At 36.5% G+C, this 12632-nt stretch overlaps 3 protein-coding genes across 3 annotated transcripts; 1 reads left to right on the forward strand and 2 right to left on the reverse strand.

The window, feature by feature from the left end:
- Positions 1-2398: 2398 nt before the first annotated feature.
- Positions 2399-5165, forward strand: LOC113340916 (beta-glucuronosyltransferase GlcAT14B-like). Its single transcript, XM_026585964.1, has 4 exons — positions 2399-3021; positions 3893-3968; positions 4085-4200; positions 4517-5165. The coding sequence occupies exons 1-4, from the start codon at positions 2424-2426 to the stop codon at positions 5035-5037; spliced, it is 1311 nt and encodes a 436-aa protein (XP_026441749.1). The 5' UTR covers positions 2399-2423; the 3' UTR covers positions 5038-5165.
- Positions 5071-7315, reverse strand: LOC113340917 (NADP-dependent alkenal double bond reductase P2-like). The gene is made up of 5 exons (XM_026585965.1): positions 6865-7315; positions 6577-6766; positions 6184-6350; positions 6020-6102; positions 5071-5610 (listed from the first exon to the last, which is right to left on the reverse strand). The coding sequence occupies exons 1-5, from the start codon at positions 7099-7101 to the stop codon at positions 5211-5213; spliced, it is 1077 nt and encodes a 358-aa protein (XP_026441750.1). The 5' UTR covers positions 7102-7315; the 3' UTR covers positions 5071-5210.
- A 1375-nt stretch (positions 7316-8690) lies between these two features.
- On the reverse strand, positions 8691-11547 carry LOC113340957. The gene is made up of 5 exons (XM_026586003.1): positions 11233-11547; positions 10871-11019; positions 9521-10757; positions 9194-9348; positions 8691-9078 (listed from the first exon to the last, which is right to left on the reverse strand). Exons 1-5 carry the CDS (start codon positions 11545-11547, stop codon positions 8691-8693), a joined length of 2244 nt encoding a protein of 747 aa, XP_026441788.1.
- Positions 11548-12632: the final 1085 nt, after the last annotated feature.

Genomic DNA, 12632 nt, shown 5'->3' on the forward strand with positions numbered 1-12632 from the left:
TAGACTGAAAAACTTTCAGGTTTTAGATGGTATTGTATATAAAAAAGTATACCCATTTTGGCCATTCATCTCATTTCTTATTCATAGAGAAAAACAAAAATAAAAAGATTATGCAGCAGATTTCTCAGACACGTTGCATGTGTGTTTAAGATGTATGTGACGGGGTAACAACTGGGTACATGGGTTGCTGTTGTAAATAGAAACTATGAGCATTCTAGGATTGAATGAGCATTCTAGGATTGAATGGTTGGTAGTTCTACTTCCTGGAGATAAATCCTGTATAAGGTCGACAGGGGCGGAAGGTGGAAAATATAAAATACATTCCGTATTGCATACAATTCCAAAGTCAATTTGGAAATTTAATTGATGCGACGATGTTGTTATGGATTTATGTGTGGGTGTGATACAATTGTGTGATGGTATGTTGTTATGGATTTATGTTGTTATCCCGCTGGACTAAATTGCAGGCACAAGGATAAAGCCTTACAAAGTCACAAGTGATGAAAATGTAGCAACGGCTAAACACAACCATATTTATTTTCTTTCTTTTTTCGAACCTCTCAGGTTTTGCTCCGTATTTGTCAGTCCCCGACTCTTAGCATTCAAACTGATTTCATAAACAAATCGAAGCCAATATGAAATTCCTACCGATTGAAATTAATAGTGGCGCCTAATACATAATTCTATGTTGTTTTCCACAGGAAAGTTCACCCTTTCATTGAAATAAGCTACCAGACTATATATACTTCTGTATTGACATTCCGGAAGTTCAGAAATGATGATAATGTAGTCGGATTATGTTTCCCTATGTGCAGAAAACGAAAAAACCCATATGTCCATTATCAGACCCGTGCCGGGTTGTTTTCTTCCATATCCTTGCATGCATTTTGTTTTCGTATATCCTTCCATACCAATATAATTACGAAGGTCTATTTATCTGCATTCCTAAGGAATATAACTTGCTTATTGCCACAGAAATACGACACTGAATTTGTATTATCATGTTTGGCTATTATAGGAGTATGGTTTTTCTGGCTAGGGGTTTTGGTTTTCCATGAAATTCTTTTGCACGATTGGTCTTTGGACCTTGGAGGCATGTTGCTTCACACACGTGAAATCATTTACTAATAATTGTGTGTAACAGGTACTTGCAGAGAAAATAATAAACGATGTATTTGAGTGGTTTTGCCGCGAAGTTGATTGAAATGTATGGACGCCTTTGAGAATCACGACGAGGGAGGCGAAGCCGAACCACATCACACCAAATCAAAAATGCATAGCAAATCAAAAATATACTTAAAAGAAAAAGATTCCCGACGCATTCCAAAAGATACAATAGTACAGTATATTATACATTTGTTTTTCATTGATACTTAGTAAGACAACACCCAAAAGATCCAACTGATAGTTTAGAATGGATTCAATTTAACCTTTTACTTTCGTAAATCAAAAATGCATCAGATAAGTGACGGGGCGAGGCGGAGTCGAGCCACACCAAATTAAAAATGCACCGCGACGGGGCGGGGCGAAGCCGAGATATATCAAATTAAAAATGCATGGCGGGACGAGCGAAACCCCACGACACCAAATCAAAAGTGCACGACGGGACGAGGCTAAGCCATATCACACCAAACCAAGAATATGGTTAAAAGAGAAAAAATGATGCTGGATGATTTTGAGATCCGCCCGGTGGGTAACACGGGGACAAAATCTAGTACATAAATAAAAAGGATTGGCAGTTTGGCACCAAAACCTCATACTCCGACTAGCAGACAACCAACACTCGTCGTACAAGATGGTCCCAATTTTGAAGACTTCTTATTATTAGGCCCACACTACCCTCATAATTTTCATACTGTCATCATGAACGGCATTTTCTTTTTTTCTCCTTACCGTAAGAATCATCAATCATTCTTGTATGGTCATAATTAAATGAACTTTCATGATACACGGTAAAATTTGCTATCGAGTTACTATAGATCAAATTTTGAGTATAGGCAAGTGAGGTTAATTGTCAACCAGCTTCTAGAACTTATTCCCACGTGCTAAAAGAAAAAACTTAAATCTATTCTCTTACTTTTTATTTGTCATGTTTGTCATTTTTATTACTTTCCTGGTTCTGCCGCTCCGTATCCATAATTGCCAAAACTGCGTACAAATTCTAGCCTTTTGGTCTACAATATGCATGCTATATCCAAATTCAAATTTGGACATGCGGCAAAATGTGAAGGGTCTGCTCAGAAGCTACCTTTCTATTCATGGTTACTGACTTACTGTTACCGTTAGACTTGAATGAATTCGCACTACAATTCCATCCACACATCTTTCAACTTTTCTTCTTTCCATCACTGTCTTCTACAGTGTACAAACTCTTCTTCCTATTCCCCATTCACTCAGATAATTTTCTTTTTCTAACAAGAAAAATGAAGAACTCAAACTCTTCAATACTTTCAAGATTACTTGTTCAAATGGAAATATTAAAACAACAAAAGAAGAAGAAGAAATGGATTTTCATATCACTTTTCATCTTATTATCATCATCACTACTTATTTTAACTTCAATCTTAGCTAATAACAATCTCAATCTCAGACCAAGAAATAACATTTCTCCACCTACAGAAAAACCCAGTTTTGTAGAATCAAAACTATCAATACTACCAACATCAACAAACCCAGTACCAAGATTAGCTTATTTAATCTCTGGGTCAAGTGGAGATGGAGAAAGTATAAAAAGAGTTGTTAAAGCATTATATCATCCGTTAAATCAGTATGTATTACATTTAGACCTTGAAGCTTCATTAAGTGAGAGATTGAGTTTAGTTAAATTTGTTGAAGATGAAGATGTTTTTAGTGAGATTGGTAATGTTGAAGTTGTTGTTAGAGCTAATTTGATTACTTATAGAGGACCTACTATGGTTAGTAATACACTTCATGCTGCTGCTATTTTGATGAAGAAAGATGTGGAATGGGATTGGTTTATTAATCTTAGTGCTTCTGATTATCCTTTGGTTACACAGGATGGTAATTTGCACTTCCTTTACCTAAAATCCTTACATTTTCTAGTTACTATTTTGATTCATGTAATAGTATTTCTGTTTGTTCAAAGGGGGGATTGGGGTTTGCCAAGGAGATCAACAAACTCCATGGGAAGTGAAATGAACATGTTGGGGTCTTAGTCGCCGTAGACGGCACCACACTGTGGTAGCTGGCAGTTGTTAATTGGTTTTAATTTGAGTTAGGATCCCTCAGCTAGAAGGCGCATTGTAATGTGTTCTTTGAGGGGTTCCTCTGTATGAGTTGCAAATTGAGAATGCACAAATGTGGCGTGCAGCATTTGTTATGTTTTTTTTTTTTGCTTGATTCCTGCAGCTAGGAAAATAACTGTGTTTAAGGCTGCACTTGTATACTTAGAATGTGCATTGTAATCGGGTTTCCTGTGTATGAGTTGCCAATCAACTAAGAATGAATGATGCATACCCTCTGTTTACACATTCCTTACTACATTTCTTGTTGGGGTGGGGGATTTGGTGTTTCGGGTAATACTGTTTAGGTTCAGGAAATATTGTCAAATTTAATTTAAAATCTATTTATAGCTTAATATCAAGTTAATGGCTTTATATCGGCATGTTCCTATATGCTGCTTTTGATTTGAGAAATGAGATTTTCGGTGTACTTCGATACTTGCCATTTCATTGTTCCTGGTGAGGATTGCAGAATTACCTAACCTTTATGCCGTTCATTCCACTGTCTATAATACATTGGTTTTTAGTCTTACTGTGGAAGGTTAAATGTGAAAAATACTCAATTTTCGGTGTAATGCTCACTTCTTAAATGCTTTAAATTGTACTAACTAATTTGGTCTGTTTTGGTCTTCCATGCGATTGGATGTCAGATCTGCTTCATACCCTTGCAGCTATGCCAAGAAACCTCAACTTTCTGGAGCATACGAGTGACATTGGCTGGAAAGAGTAAGTGCACTTTATCTCGACTATTAATAAAATTTTATAATGTATACGGGATCTGAAAGAGCTAACTGCAACACCTTACAAGACATCTTAACTGTTCTTTGGTTGATTTGCTACAGGGCACAGAGAGCCCGGCCAGTGATTATAGATCCGGGTTTATATAGCTTACGAAAATCGGATGTGTTTTGGGTATCAGAAAAAAGAAGTCTACCTACAGCATTTAAGCTATTCGCAGGTGAGATTTTTCACGACGTGCTTGAATTTTTGTTGGATGATCCTATAATTCTTAAACTCTGGATCTTGCACCTCTAGAATTGTTCTAGCAGTAATTCAGGACAGTTGCACTTAATCTTAGAACTCAACTTACTGAAACTAGTTAACCAAGAATGTACATTACTACTTAGGTTGCTAGTCAGCTGCACATTTTGTCACAACGTTACGACTTCTTGACACAGTTAACTCTTTGAACAACTTGAAGGGTAATTCACCAAAAAGAGTTTACAAAGAAATGTTTTTAACTTGTATGATTTGTGAAAATTCTTCCGGGTCAGGTTCTGCTTGGATTATGCTATCTCGTCCGTTCATGGAGTATTGTCTATGGGGATGGGACAATCTCCCAAGAACAATCCTGATGTACTACGCCAACTTCCTCTCGTCACCTGAAGGTTACTTCCACACTGTGATATGCAACACTGAAGAATTCAGAAACACCACATTAAACCATGATCTGCATTTCATATCTTGGGACAACCCTCCCAAACAGCATCCACACTTCCTAACCATGGATGACTACGATAGGATGATTAGCAGCAATGCTCCTTTTGCCAGAAAGTTTGGTCACAATGAGCCAGTTCTTGACAAGATTGACTCAGAAATCTTGGGCCGTGCTCCTGATGGTTTCGTTCCTGGAGGTTGGTTTAACAACAAAGATAATAATACAAACACAAGTATTCCACATTACTATGTTTCAGATGCGACTAAACTCAGACCTGGACCAGGCGCTAAAAGACTCCAACGGCTCATCTTGGGTTTGTTGTCAGCCGAAGATTTCCATAAGAAGCAGTGTACTTAAATAGTTAGTATGGGCAATATGGTTTCCCTGATATATACTAAGGAAAAGAATACATCCTTAAAACAACGTAGGATGGTGTATTATTTGAGCAACCAATTCCGGTACAGCGAAAATTCTGAAAATTTCACAGGAAAAAAACTCACTCCAACATGAAGAACATATGCAACAACATTCTAGGACATTGCTTGGTAGCTGTTTTTCTTAACGATTTGAACCATCTTTTTTCCAATGTTGTCGCCATGAAGGATTCCAACAAAAGCAGAGGGAATACTCTCAAGACCAATTGAGATATCTTCCAAGACATGTAGTTTAGCATTGTGAATGTAATCGGATGTAATTGATGCGAATTCAGCGTAATTCTTCATGTAATCAGGAGTTATGAATCCTTGAATAGATAGGCGCTTGTATATTACATCTATCATATTTGGTGAAGCTCGGTTTGTTTCATAGGTGTATTCAGACATCGCACCACATGCAACCACTCTACCGAACGGGTTCATGTTAGCAATGGCAGCTTCTAACATCCTTGAACCTACGTTATCAAAGTATATGTCTATGCCATCCGAGAAGTACCTACCGGAAACAAGTTCAAAATAACAAGTCGTTTTAAAGTTTGTGCATGTTAGAATACGGGCATCGTGGAGAGGTCCTAAGAGATTATAAACCGCAGGATCTTAATTGCACATACAATGTGGGACTAATAATCTCAACACGCCCCCTCACGTGTAGCCTCGTTGGGTCTAACACGTGGACAATAAATCGGGTGACGCGGAGTAAAGGTGCGGTCAACTGACTCGACACAAATAGCCTGCTCTGATACCATGTTAGAATACGGGCATCCAACTCAAAACCAATTTGCAATGAATGGAGAGGTCCTAAGAGATTATAAACCGCAGGATCTTAATTGCCCATACAATGTGGGACTAATAATCTCAACAGTGCACAAACTGGAAATGCCTAGTTCTTAAAAGAGAATCGTAACCTTTGAAGCGCTGAGCTAAGATCAGGTTCATCCTTATAGTTGAATGCATCATCAAAACCGAGTTTATCTTTAAGCATTTCTACCTGCAAAATTTAACCAATGTCAAACATTATACAGCCATAAATCATGGACCTTAAATTGTGCAGGCAGATGACAACAATTACCTTTTGCTTGTTTCCTGCAGAACCAACGACATAGCAACCAGATAATTTGGCATATTGTCCCACTAGATTTCCTACTGATCCAGAAGCTGCAGAAACAAAAACTTTGTCTCCTTTTTTAGGCCTACCAACCTTGTAGAATCCACCATAAGCTGTTAACCCACTTAATCCTGCATCAAGAATTTTACCAGCATTTGTCAATCGAACACATAATTCAGTTTAAGAAAATAGGTGCTAGTTTTTTTTGACTTGCATCTGAGACTAGAGGCCAAGAATGTGTACTAGAAATGAATGGTTTAAGGCCAACTGATGTGATGTTTTCCTATCATCCAGATCACTCTCAACCCGTAATAATCGTCTTCACGCTAAACGAAAATTTCTTGGGAATCAAAGTACCTAGGACTCCAACTTGGTGAGACAGTGGGAGATCCATTGTGGTTTCTAACTTCCTTAGAAAGCTTAGCTTGAATTCTCCTTGTATTGAGCTGTATTGTTCCCACCCTAGTAGTCCTGCAACCAAATCATCTTTTTCAAATCTAGAGTTTGTAGATGCCACAACCCTCCCAACACCATAAGCATCGATTGCCTGCAACATGCAAATTCCCACATTACAAATCATCCGGCTTCTAGATTCAAAAAGCAATAAATAAAAGCGAAAACAAAAATCAAAATAAATTTACATACTTGGCCGGGAGAAAGAGCAAAAGCGAAGTTAATGGCTTTATGAGAAGAACTTTGCTTCTTCATTCTATTGATTTGGTATGGATCAATTGATACATAAAGATTCTGAACTGTAACTTCGTCACAGTTCAATGATGCAAGTGAAATGGTACTAGTCTTGAATTCAAAATCTGTCTCTTTTGGTTCTTCATCTCTCTCTAACTGATTCTTCACTGTCACATATCTGTTTCCCACTTCCATCACTCTCTACTGTTAACCTTTTTTCGTTCCTAAATACACCTTTGCATGAGGAATTTTATAGCGCAAGAGAAATAAGACAGACCAATTCTGCTACATCAATTAGGCCAATATAAGATTTCATTTTTGTATCCTTAGCGGTACGATTAAATCCATGGAGACCATACATGATCGACTAAGCTTTTTCTTCGATTGTACTAATACATTTCCTTCCACACAAAGCTACATGTACTACGATTCCGAAGCTGAAGACGTCCACATACTAGTGTACCTGCGCCAGTATAACCACATTCTGGTGCTAAAGAGGTTTGTGTGGCCCGCTTCCCTCATAATTTTTCCTCTGTCATCATGAGTCACGTTTTATGTGAACCGTTTTTTTTGTTTTTGTTTTTTTGGCACTACTCCATTTTGGAGGGGATTAATATTTCTTTTTCGTGTGGATATTTGAAGTAAATTTGAGTCACCCATTATCCATATATTTATTTTAGCACCAAAATTACTTTTTCTGTTGTAGGGCCTATATCCATAGATGTGTGGCCCAACTAGGTAGTTAGGGTTTTTTCATGGTTGTATATAAAACATCTGTGCTATGTAATATGGTTGCTGACCATCAATAGAATCTTTCTTGTCCTTTGGTTTTCTCTCTGTTTTTTTCTCAAACACGTTATCAGCCACGATCTCTAACTTTGTTCCAAAAGAAAGAATTTTCTTTTCCTTTTTAATCGGTCATCACCAAATCAACTAATACTATTTCGGAAAAGCTCCGTCATTATAATTTGATTTTGACACCTTTATTTATCCATTTATCCGATCATCAGTCCGTGTAAAAGCCTAAAAGGTACATCTAAACTTTTCTCTAATTTTATCCGATCATCCGTCCGTGTAAAAGCTTAACAGGTACATCTAAACTTCTCTCTAATTTTTGTTTTAATGGTTTAGAACGTGTGATTTGCTTGAAGAAAACTTACCTATTATAATATTCAATGCATCTATCATCTGTGCTCTGATCTTATTTCGATGTATGTCTTGTATTTGATTATTATATAATTCTTTTATTGATATGTAATCCATTGCTTCTTGTATTTTTGTCTGCCATATTTCATTTGATCATTATAATAAAGCTTATTTGATTGATTTTTTCTGCCACTTTTGATTGTTAGTAAAACATCAATCCGTTAATTTGTTCACATAAATCCTTTTATGGGCAAGCTTTTTCCTCTTAAATAAAAAAACAAAAAAACCATGATGATTGTGATTGTGACGTTTGCTCTGTTCGCAAGAGGTCTGTATCATTTAGAACATGATGTCCGTCTTTTTTTATTAAACTTTTTTTCTTTTATTGTGCATCCTTAATAATCATTAATTATCCTCTCTTCATATTTTAATTAAGAAAGAAAAAGAATCCTTTTTTTTTGTTTTTTTGCTAAGGAACAAACCAATGCATTAAGAAAGGAAAGATTTACAAACATCATTCAAGTTCACCTTCCCACGGTGAATGTTTAAAAAAGAAGGAAGGGAGAGCCAAACATTTTTAAGCGGGTTTTTTCTAACCCGACGAGCAAGCCGGTCAATTAAAGAATTATTACACCATTTTAAATACAAAATTTAAAAGCGACATTGCTATCTAAAGAAATCCGACACCGATTCAGAAGATCCACACTTCTCCAGTTGACATCAGTGGAGGCAGCATTCACAAAATTGACCAGCTGAAGACAGTCACTAAGGAAGAAGACTTTTTGCAGATTCATCTCTTCTGCCCAAGAGATTGCCAAAAATAGAGCAGCAGCTTTAGCACCTACTGCATCTGGAATCCACCCAAAGTCCGAGCGAGAACAAATTACATTCCCTGTAAGATCACAACAAACAATGCCAGAACCCATCTTAAAATCTTTGAAAGAACCATCCACAAACATTATGTGATCCACATCAGCTATATGGATTTTAACAGAACTACAAACAGGATTACTACTAGAACTATAACTACAGTTGGGAGAAATATAAGAGTTAATCATTCTGCTAATGTCAATAAGAGTGCGATTCAAAAAAAAAATGGACATTCTTGAATAAGACATCGCATCTCAATTTCCAGATGCACCACATCACCACAAAAGCAATACTAGGCCAGAAAACATTGAAGGGAGACGCACCCAATTTAGTGTCATGCCAAAAGATGAAGAGATCATCTAACCACTCAACATCAACAGAAATAAGATGAAGAAGAGAAAGCCCAGACCAAAATGGAAATAGCCACTGGACAGTTAATGAAAAGGTGCATAACAGTTTCTTCATGCAAATGACAGAGAGGACAATAAACATACACATTAGGATTATAACACTGCAATAAGGAGTTAACTGGCAGCATATACGCAAAGATTTTCCAAAGGAAGAATTTAATCTTTGGAAGACAGTCAATGCTCCAAACCTTTATCCAGAAGGAGGCATCCTCAGAGGACGAAATATCATCAATATAGACTCTATAAGAAGATTTTATAGAAAACTTACCAGAAGAAGTATGAGCCCACATAAGCGAATCACTAAGAGCAGAATTTAAGGGGATAGATCTAATTCTAGTGACTTCATCAGTAGAAAATAAATCATTCAAAAGATCAATATTCACGCAGCTAAGAGAGTTGTCTAAAAGATCCTTGACACAAGTAAAGTTACCGTGTATAGGATTCTGCGAAGTAGGAGGAACAGAATATCCAGGGATCCAATTTGAATTCCAAATGTAAGTATTAGCACCATTATTAATTTTAACTACAATATTAGCTTTAATAAACCGTAACCCATTAACAATGCGCTTCCAAATCCAAGAAGAAGTATTAGCAGCCTTGTCAATTTCTAAAAGATTCTGATTAGGAAAATATTTATTTTTTAAGAAGGAGAACATCAAGGAATTAGGAAATTTTAAAAGTCTCCAGCCAATCTTACAGATAAAAACTCTATTAATAGCATGGGAATTCCTAATGCCTAAACCACCACTAGATTTTGATTTACCAATGTCCCCCCAAGAACGAAAATAAGCTGCATGCTTCGGATTCTTTTTAGACCACCAGAAAATACGTTGAATAACATCAATCTTACCAGTAATAGTTTTAGGAAGAGGAAAGCAAGCCATGTGATATATGGATAGACTAGAAAGGACATGTTTAGTCACTATAGTACGACCAACAATGTTTAAATTGGATTTCTTATAAGCATTCAACCTAGCATAAAAATTGTCTATTAAAAAACCAAAAGAGTTGGTCTTGTTCTTTCCAATGAATAATGGGGTTCCTAAATATTTCTCCGAATTGCACAGGAATTTCATGTGAAGAGCTTTAGACAGAAGCTTAACATGTCTATGATGGATTTTGCTACTAGTTACAAAGCCCGATTTTTCAAGATTGATAGCCTGACCCGATGCCTTTGCAAACACATTAATCACCTTCAGAATGTTTTTGGCATAGGTGATAGAAGCTTTACAAAACAACATGCAATCATCTGCGAAAAACAAATGAGAAATCGAAGGACTGTTTTTATTGAATTTAAAACCTTGAAACAGTTTCTCCTTCTCAACATTGATAAACAATCGAGACAAAGCTTCCATGCAGAGAATGAAAATATATGGAGACAAACAGTCTCCCCGTCTAATGCCATGCACAGAAAGAAAGTTTCCCCTGGAGAACCATTAACTAAAACAACATAAGACACCATACTGATGCACTGAAAAATCATGTTACACCAGTCTTGAGAGAAACCTAATTTTTTGAACACAGCAAGGATGAAGGACCATTCCAGCCCATCAAAGGCTTTTGAAAGGTCAAGCTTAATTGCTAAGTGACCATTTTTTGAGGACTTTTTCTTTATCTTAAAAGAATGCAGGATTTCATGGGTGATGATAATATTGTCATGAATTTGACGATTAGCAACAAGTGCAGACTGAAAAGGGGAAATAAGAGTGTCTAATAGGGGTTTGAGTCTATTGGTTAAAATCTTAGAAATGATTTTATACACACAGTTTGCAAGACTAATCGGCCTAAAGTCATTAGGGGAGGAGGGATTCTTAGTTTTGGGAATCAAAGTGATAAAGGTAAAGTTTGACTGTTTAAGGAGAAACTTAGAAGTGAAAAAATTTTGAACATGAGAGATTACCTCAGAGTGCACAATGTCCCAATTGTCTCTAAAGAAACCAGGCGGAAAGCCATCCGGCCCTGGAGAACTCCAAGGAGCCATCATATTAACTGTATCAATGATCTCTTGACTTGTAGGAATAGCAATTAAGGAGGCATTGATGTCATAAGTAATGATAGGAGAAACAAACCTTAGAGCTTCATCGATGTCACTGGAACTTGGATTGGATGAGGTAAAAATCTTCTTAAAGTGGCTAGAGAGTAAACCAGTAACTTGAGCTATATCTTCTAGCCAATTACCCTGATCATCTCTAATAGTATGAATGGTGCTAGACATGTTCTTAAGTTTCACAATATTATGAAAGAAATGCGTATTTCTGTCATATTGAGTGAAATAGTTAATTCTGGACTTTTGTTTATAGAAACAGTATTCAATATCATACCAATAGTCCAATTGATTTGAGTAATTCATAATGTAGCTACCAATTTGAGCAGAATAAGGAAGCGCTTGCAGTTTTTCAAGTTCAGAGTTAAGTCTTGATATGGTGGTTTAATGTGTCCAAAGGAATGAATATTCCATTGAATCAGGTCTTTCTTTTACATGATGAGGTTTATTAACCACCACAAAAGAAGGAGGCCCTACCACCTTGTGAGACCAAGACTTACTTAACGTACCTTTAAAGTCAAGACTAAGTTGCCAGCATTGGAAGAATTTATAAGGAATATTGACAAACTTCTCATAGTGAAAACATTTATCCAAAAGAGGGCAGTGGTCTGAATAAATTCGTCCTAAATTAGTAACCCTAGTATGAGGAAGAGCAGAGACCCATTTATCATTCATAACACTTCTATCTAGTTTCTCGAAAATCAAGTCCACCGGATTTCTAAATCTTCTATTACACCAAGTGAAGGGATTACCAAAGGAAAAAACTTCATTCATGTTCATCCTAAGAAGATGTTCTCTAATAAAATTAGGAGGAAAAGAGTGAGCAGCATTGCCTTCCTATTTCTCAGAACTATGAAGAATAAAGTTAAAGTCACCAACTAAAAGCCAAGGGTTGTTATTATTTTCAAACATGTCATTCAAAAAGTTCCACTGATTCTTCATGCCACAGGAAGTAAGAGAGCCATAAATGAATGAGACCACACAATTCTTAGTAGTAGGGGTAATGTCACAAATAATGTGTATCATGTTTAATGAGCAACCTAAGACCTTAATATTCGAATTTTTGTAAAGCCAAAAAGCCAGACCTCCTAATTTACCAACAACAGGAATAAAAGACCAAGAATCAAAAGGGAGATGGTGAGTATACTTCCTAACTGTATCAGCATCAACCATTGTTTCGAGAATACAAACACAGTCCAGTTTATATTTCCTAACTAGATTAAATAAATGTCTCCATTTTTTGTCTGAACAGCAGC

This window comes from Papaver somniferum, unplaced genomic scaffold, assembly GCF_003573695.1.
Source record: "Papaver somniferum cultivar HN1 unplaced genomic scaffold, ASM357369v1 unplaced-scaffold_24, whole genome shotgun sequence".
Classification (NCBI taxonomy): Eukaryota; Viridiplantae; Streptophyta; class Magnoliopsida; order Ranunculales; family Papaveraceae; genus Papaver; species Papaver somniferum.

Excerpts from the sequence above, each read along its gene's own strand:
- LOC113340917 (XM_026585965.1), bottom strand. The coding sequence starts at position 7,101 with ATGGAAGTGGGAAACAGATATGTGACAGTGAAGAATCAGTTAGAGAGA. Across the intron at positions 6,351-6,576 it reads TCACCAAGTTGGAGTCCTAG|GATTAAGTGGGTTAACAGCT; the intron begins GTACTTTGATTC and ends TTCTTGATGCAG. Across the intron at positions 5,611-6,019 it reads CTTAGCTCAGCGCTTCAAAG|GTACTTCTCGGATGGCATAG; the intron begins GTTACGATTCTC and ends TGTTTCCGGTAG.
- LOC113340957 (XM_026586003.1), bottom strand. The coding sequence starts at position 11,547 with ATGTCTAGCACCATTCATACTATTAGAGATGATCAGGGTAATTGGCTA. Across the intron at positions 10,758-10,870 it reads GCCTTTGATGGGCTGGAATG|GGGAAACTTTCTTTCTGTGC; the intron begins GTCCTTCATCCT and ends ATGGTTCTCCAG. Across the intron at positions 9,079-9,193 it reads ATTGCTTTTGTGGTGATGTG|TTATAGTTCTAGTAGTAATC; the intron begins GTGCATCTGGAA and ends TCCCAACTGTAG.
- LOC113340916 (XM_026585964.1), top strand. The coding sequence starts at position 2,424 with ATGAAGAACTCAAACTCTTCAATACTTTCAAGATTACTTGTTCAAATG. Across the intron at positions 3,969-4,084 it reads AGTGACATTGGCTGGAAAGA|GGCACAGAGAGCCCGGCCAG; the intron begins GTAAGTGCACTT and ends GATTTGCTACAG. Across the intron at positions 4,201-4,516 it reads AGCATTTAAGCTATTCGCAG|GTTCTGCTTGGATTATGCTA; the intron begins GTGAGATTTTTC and ends CTTCCGGGTCAG.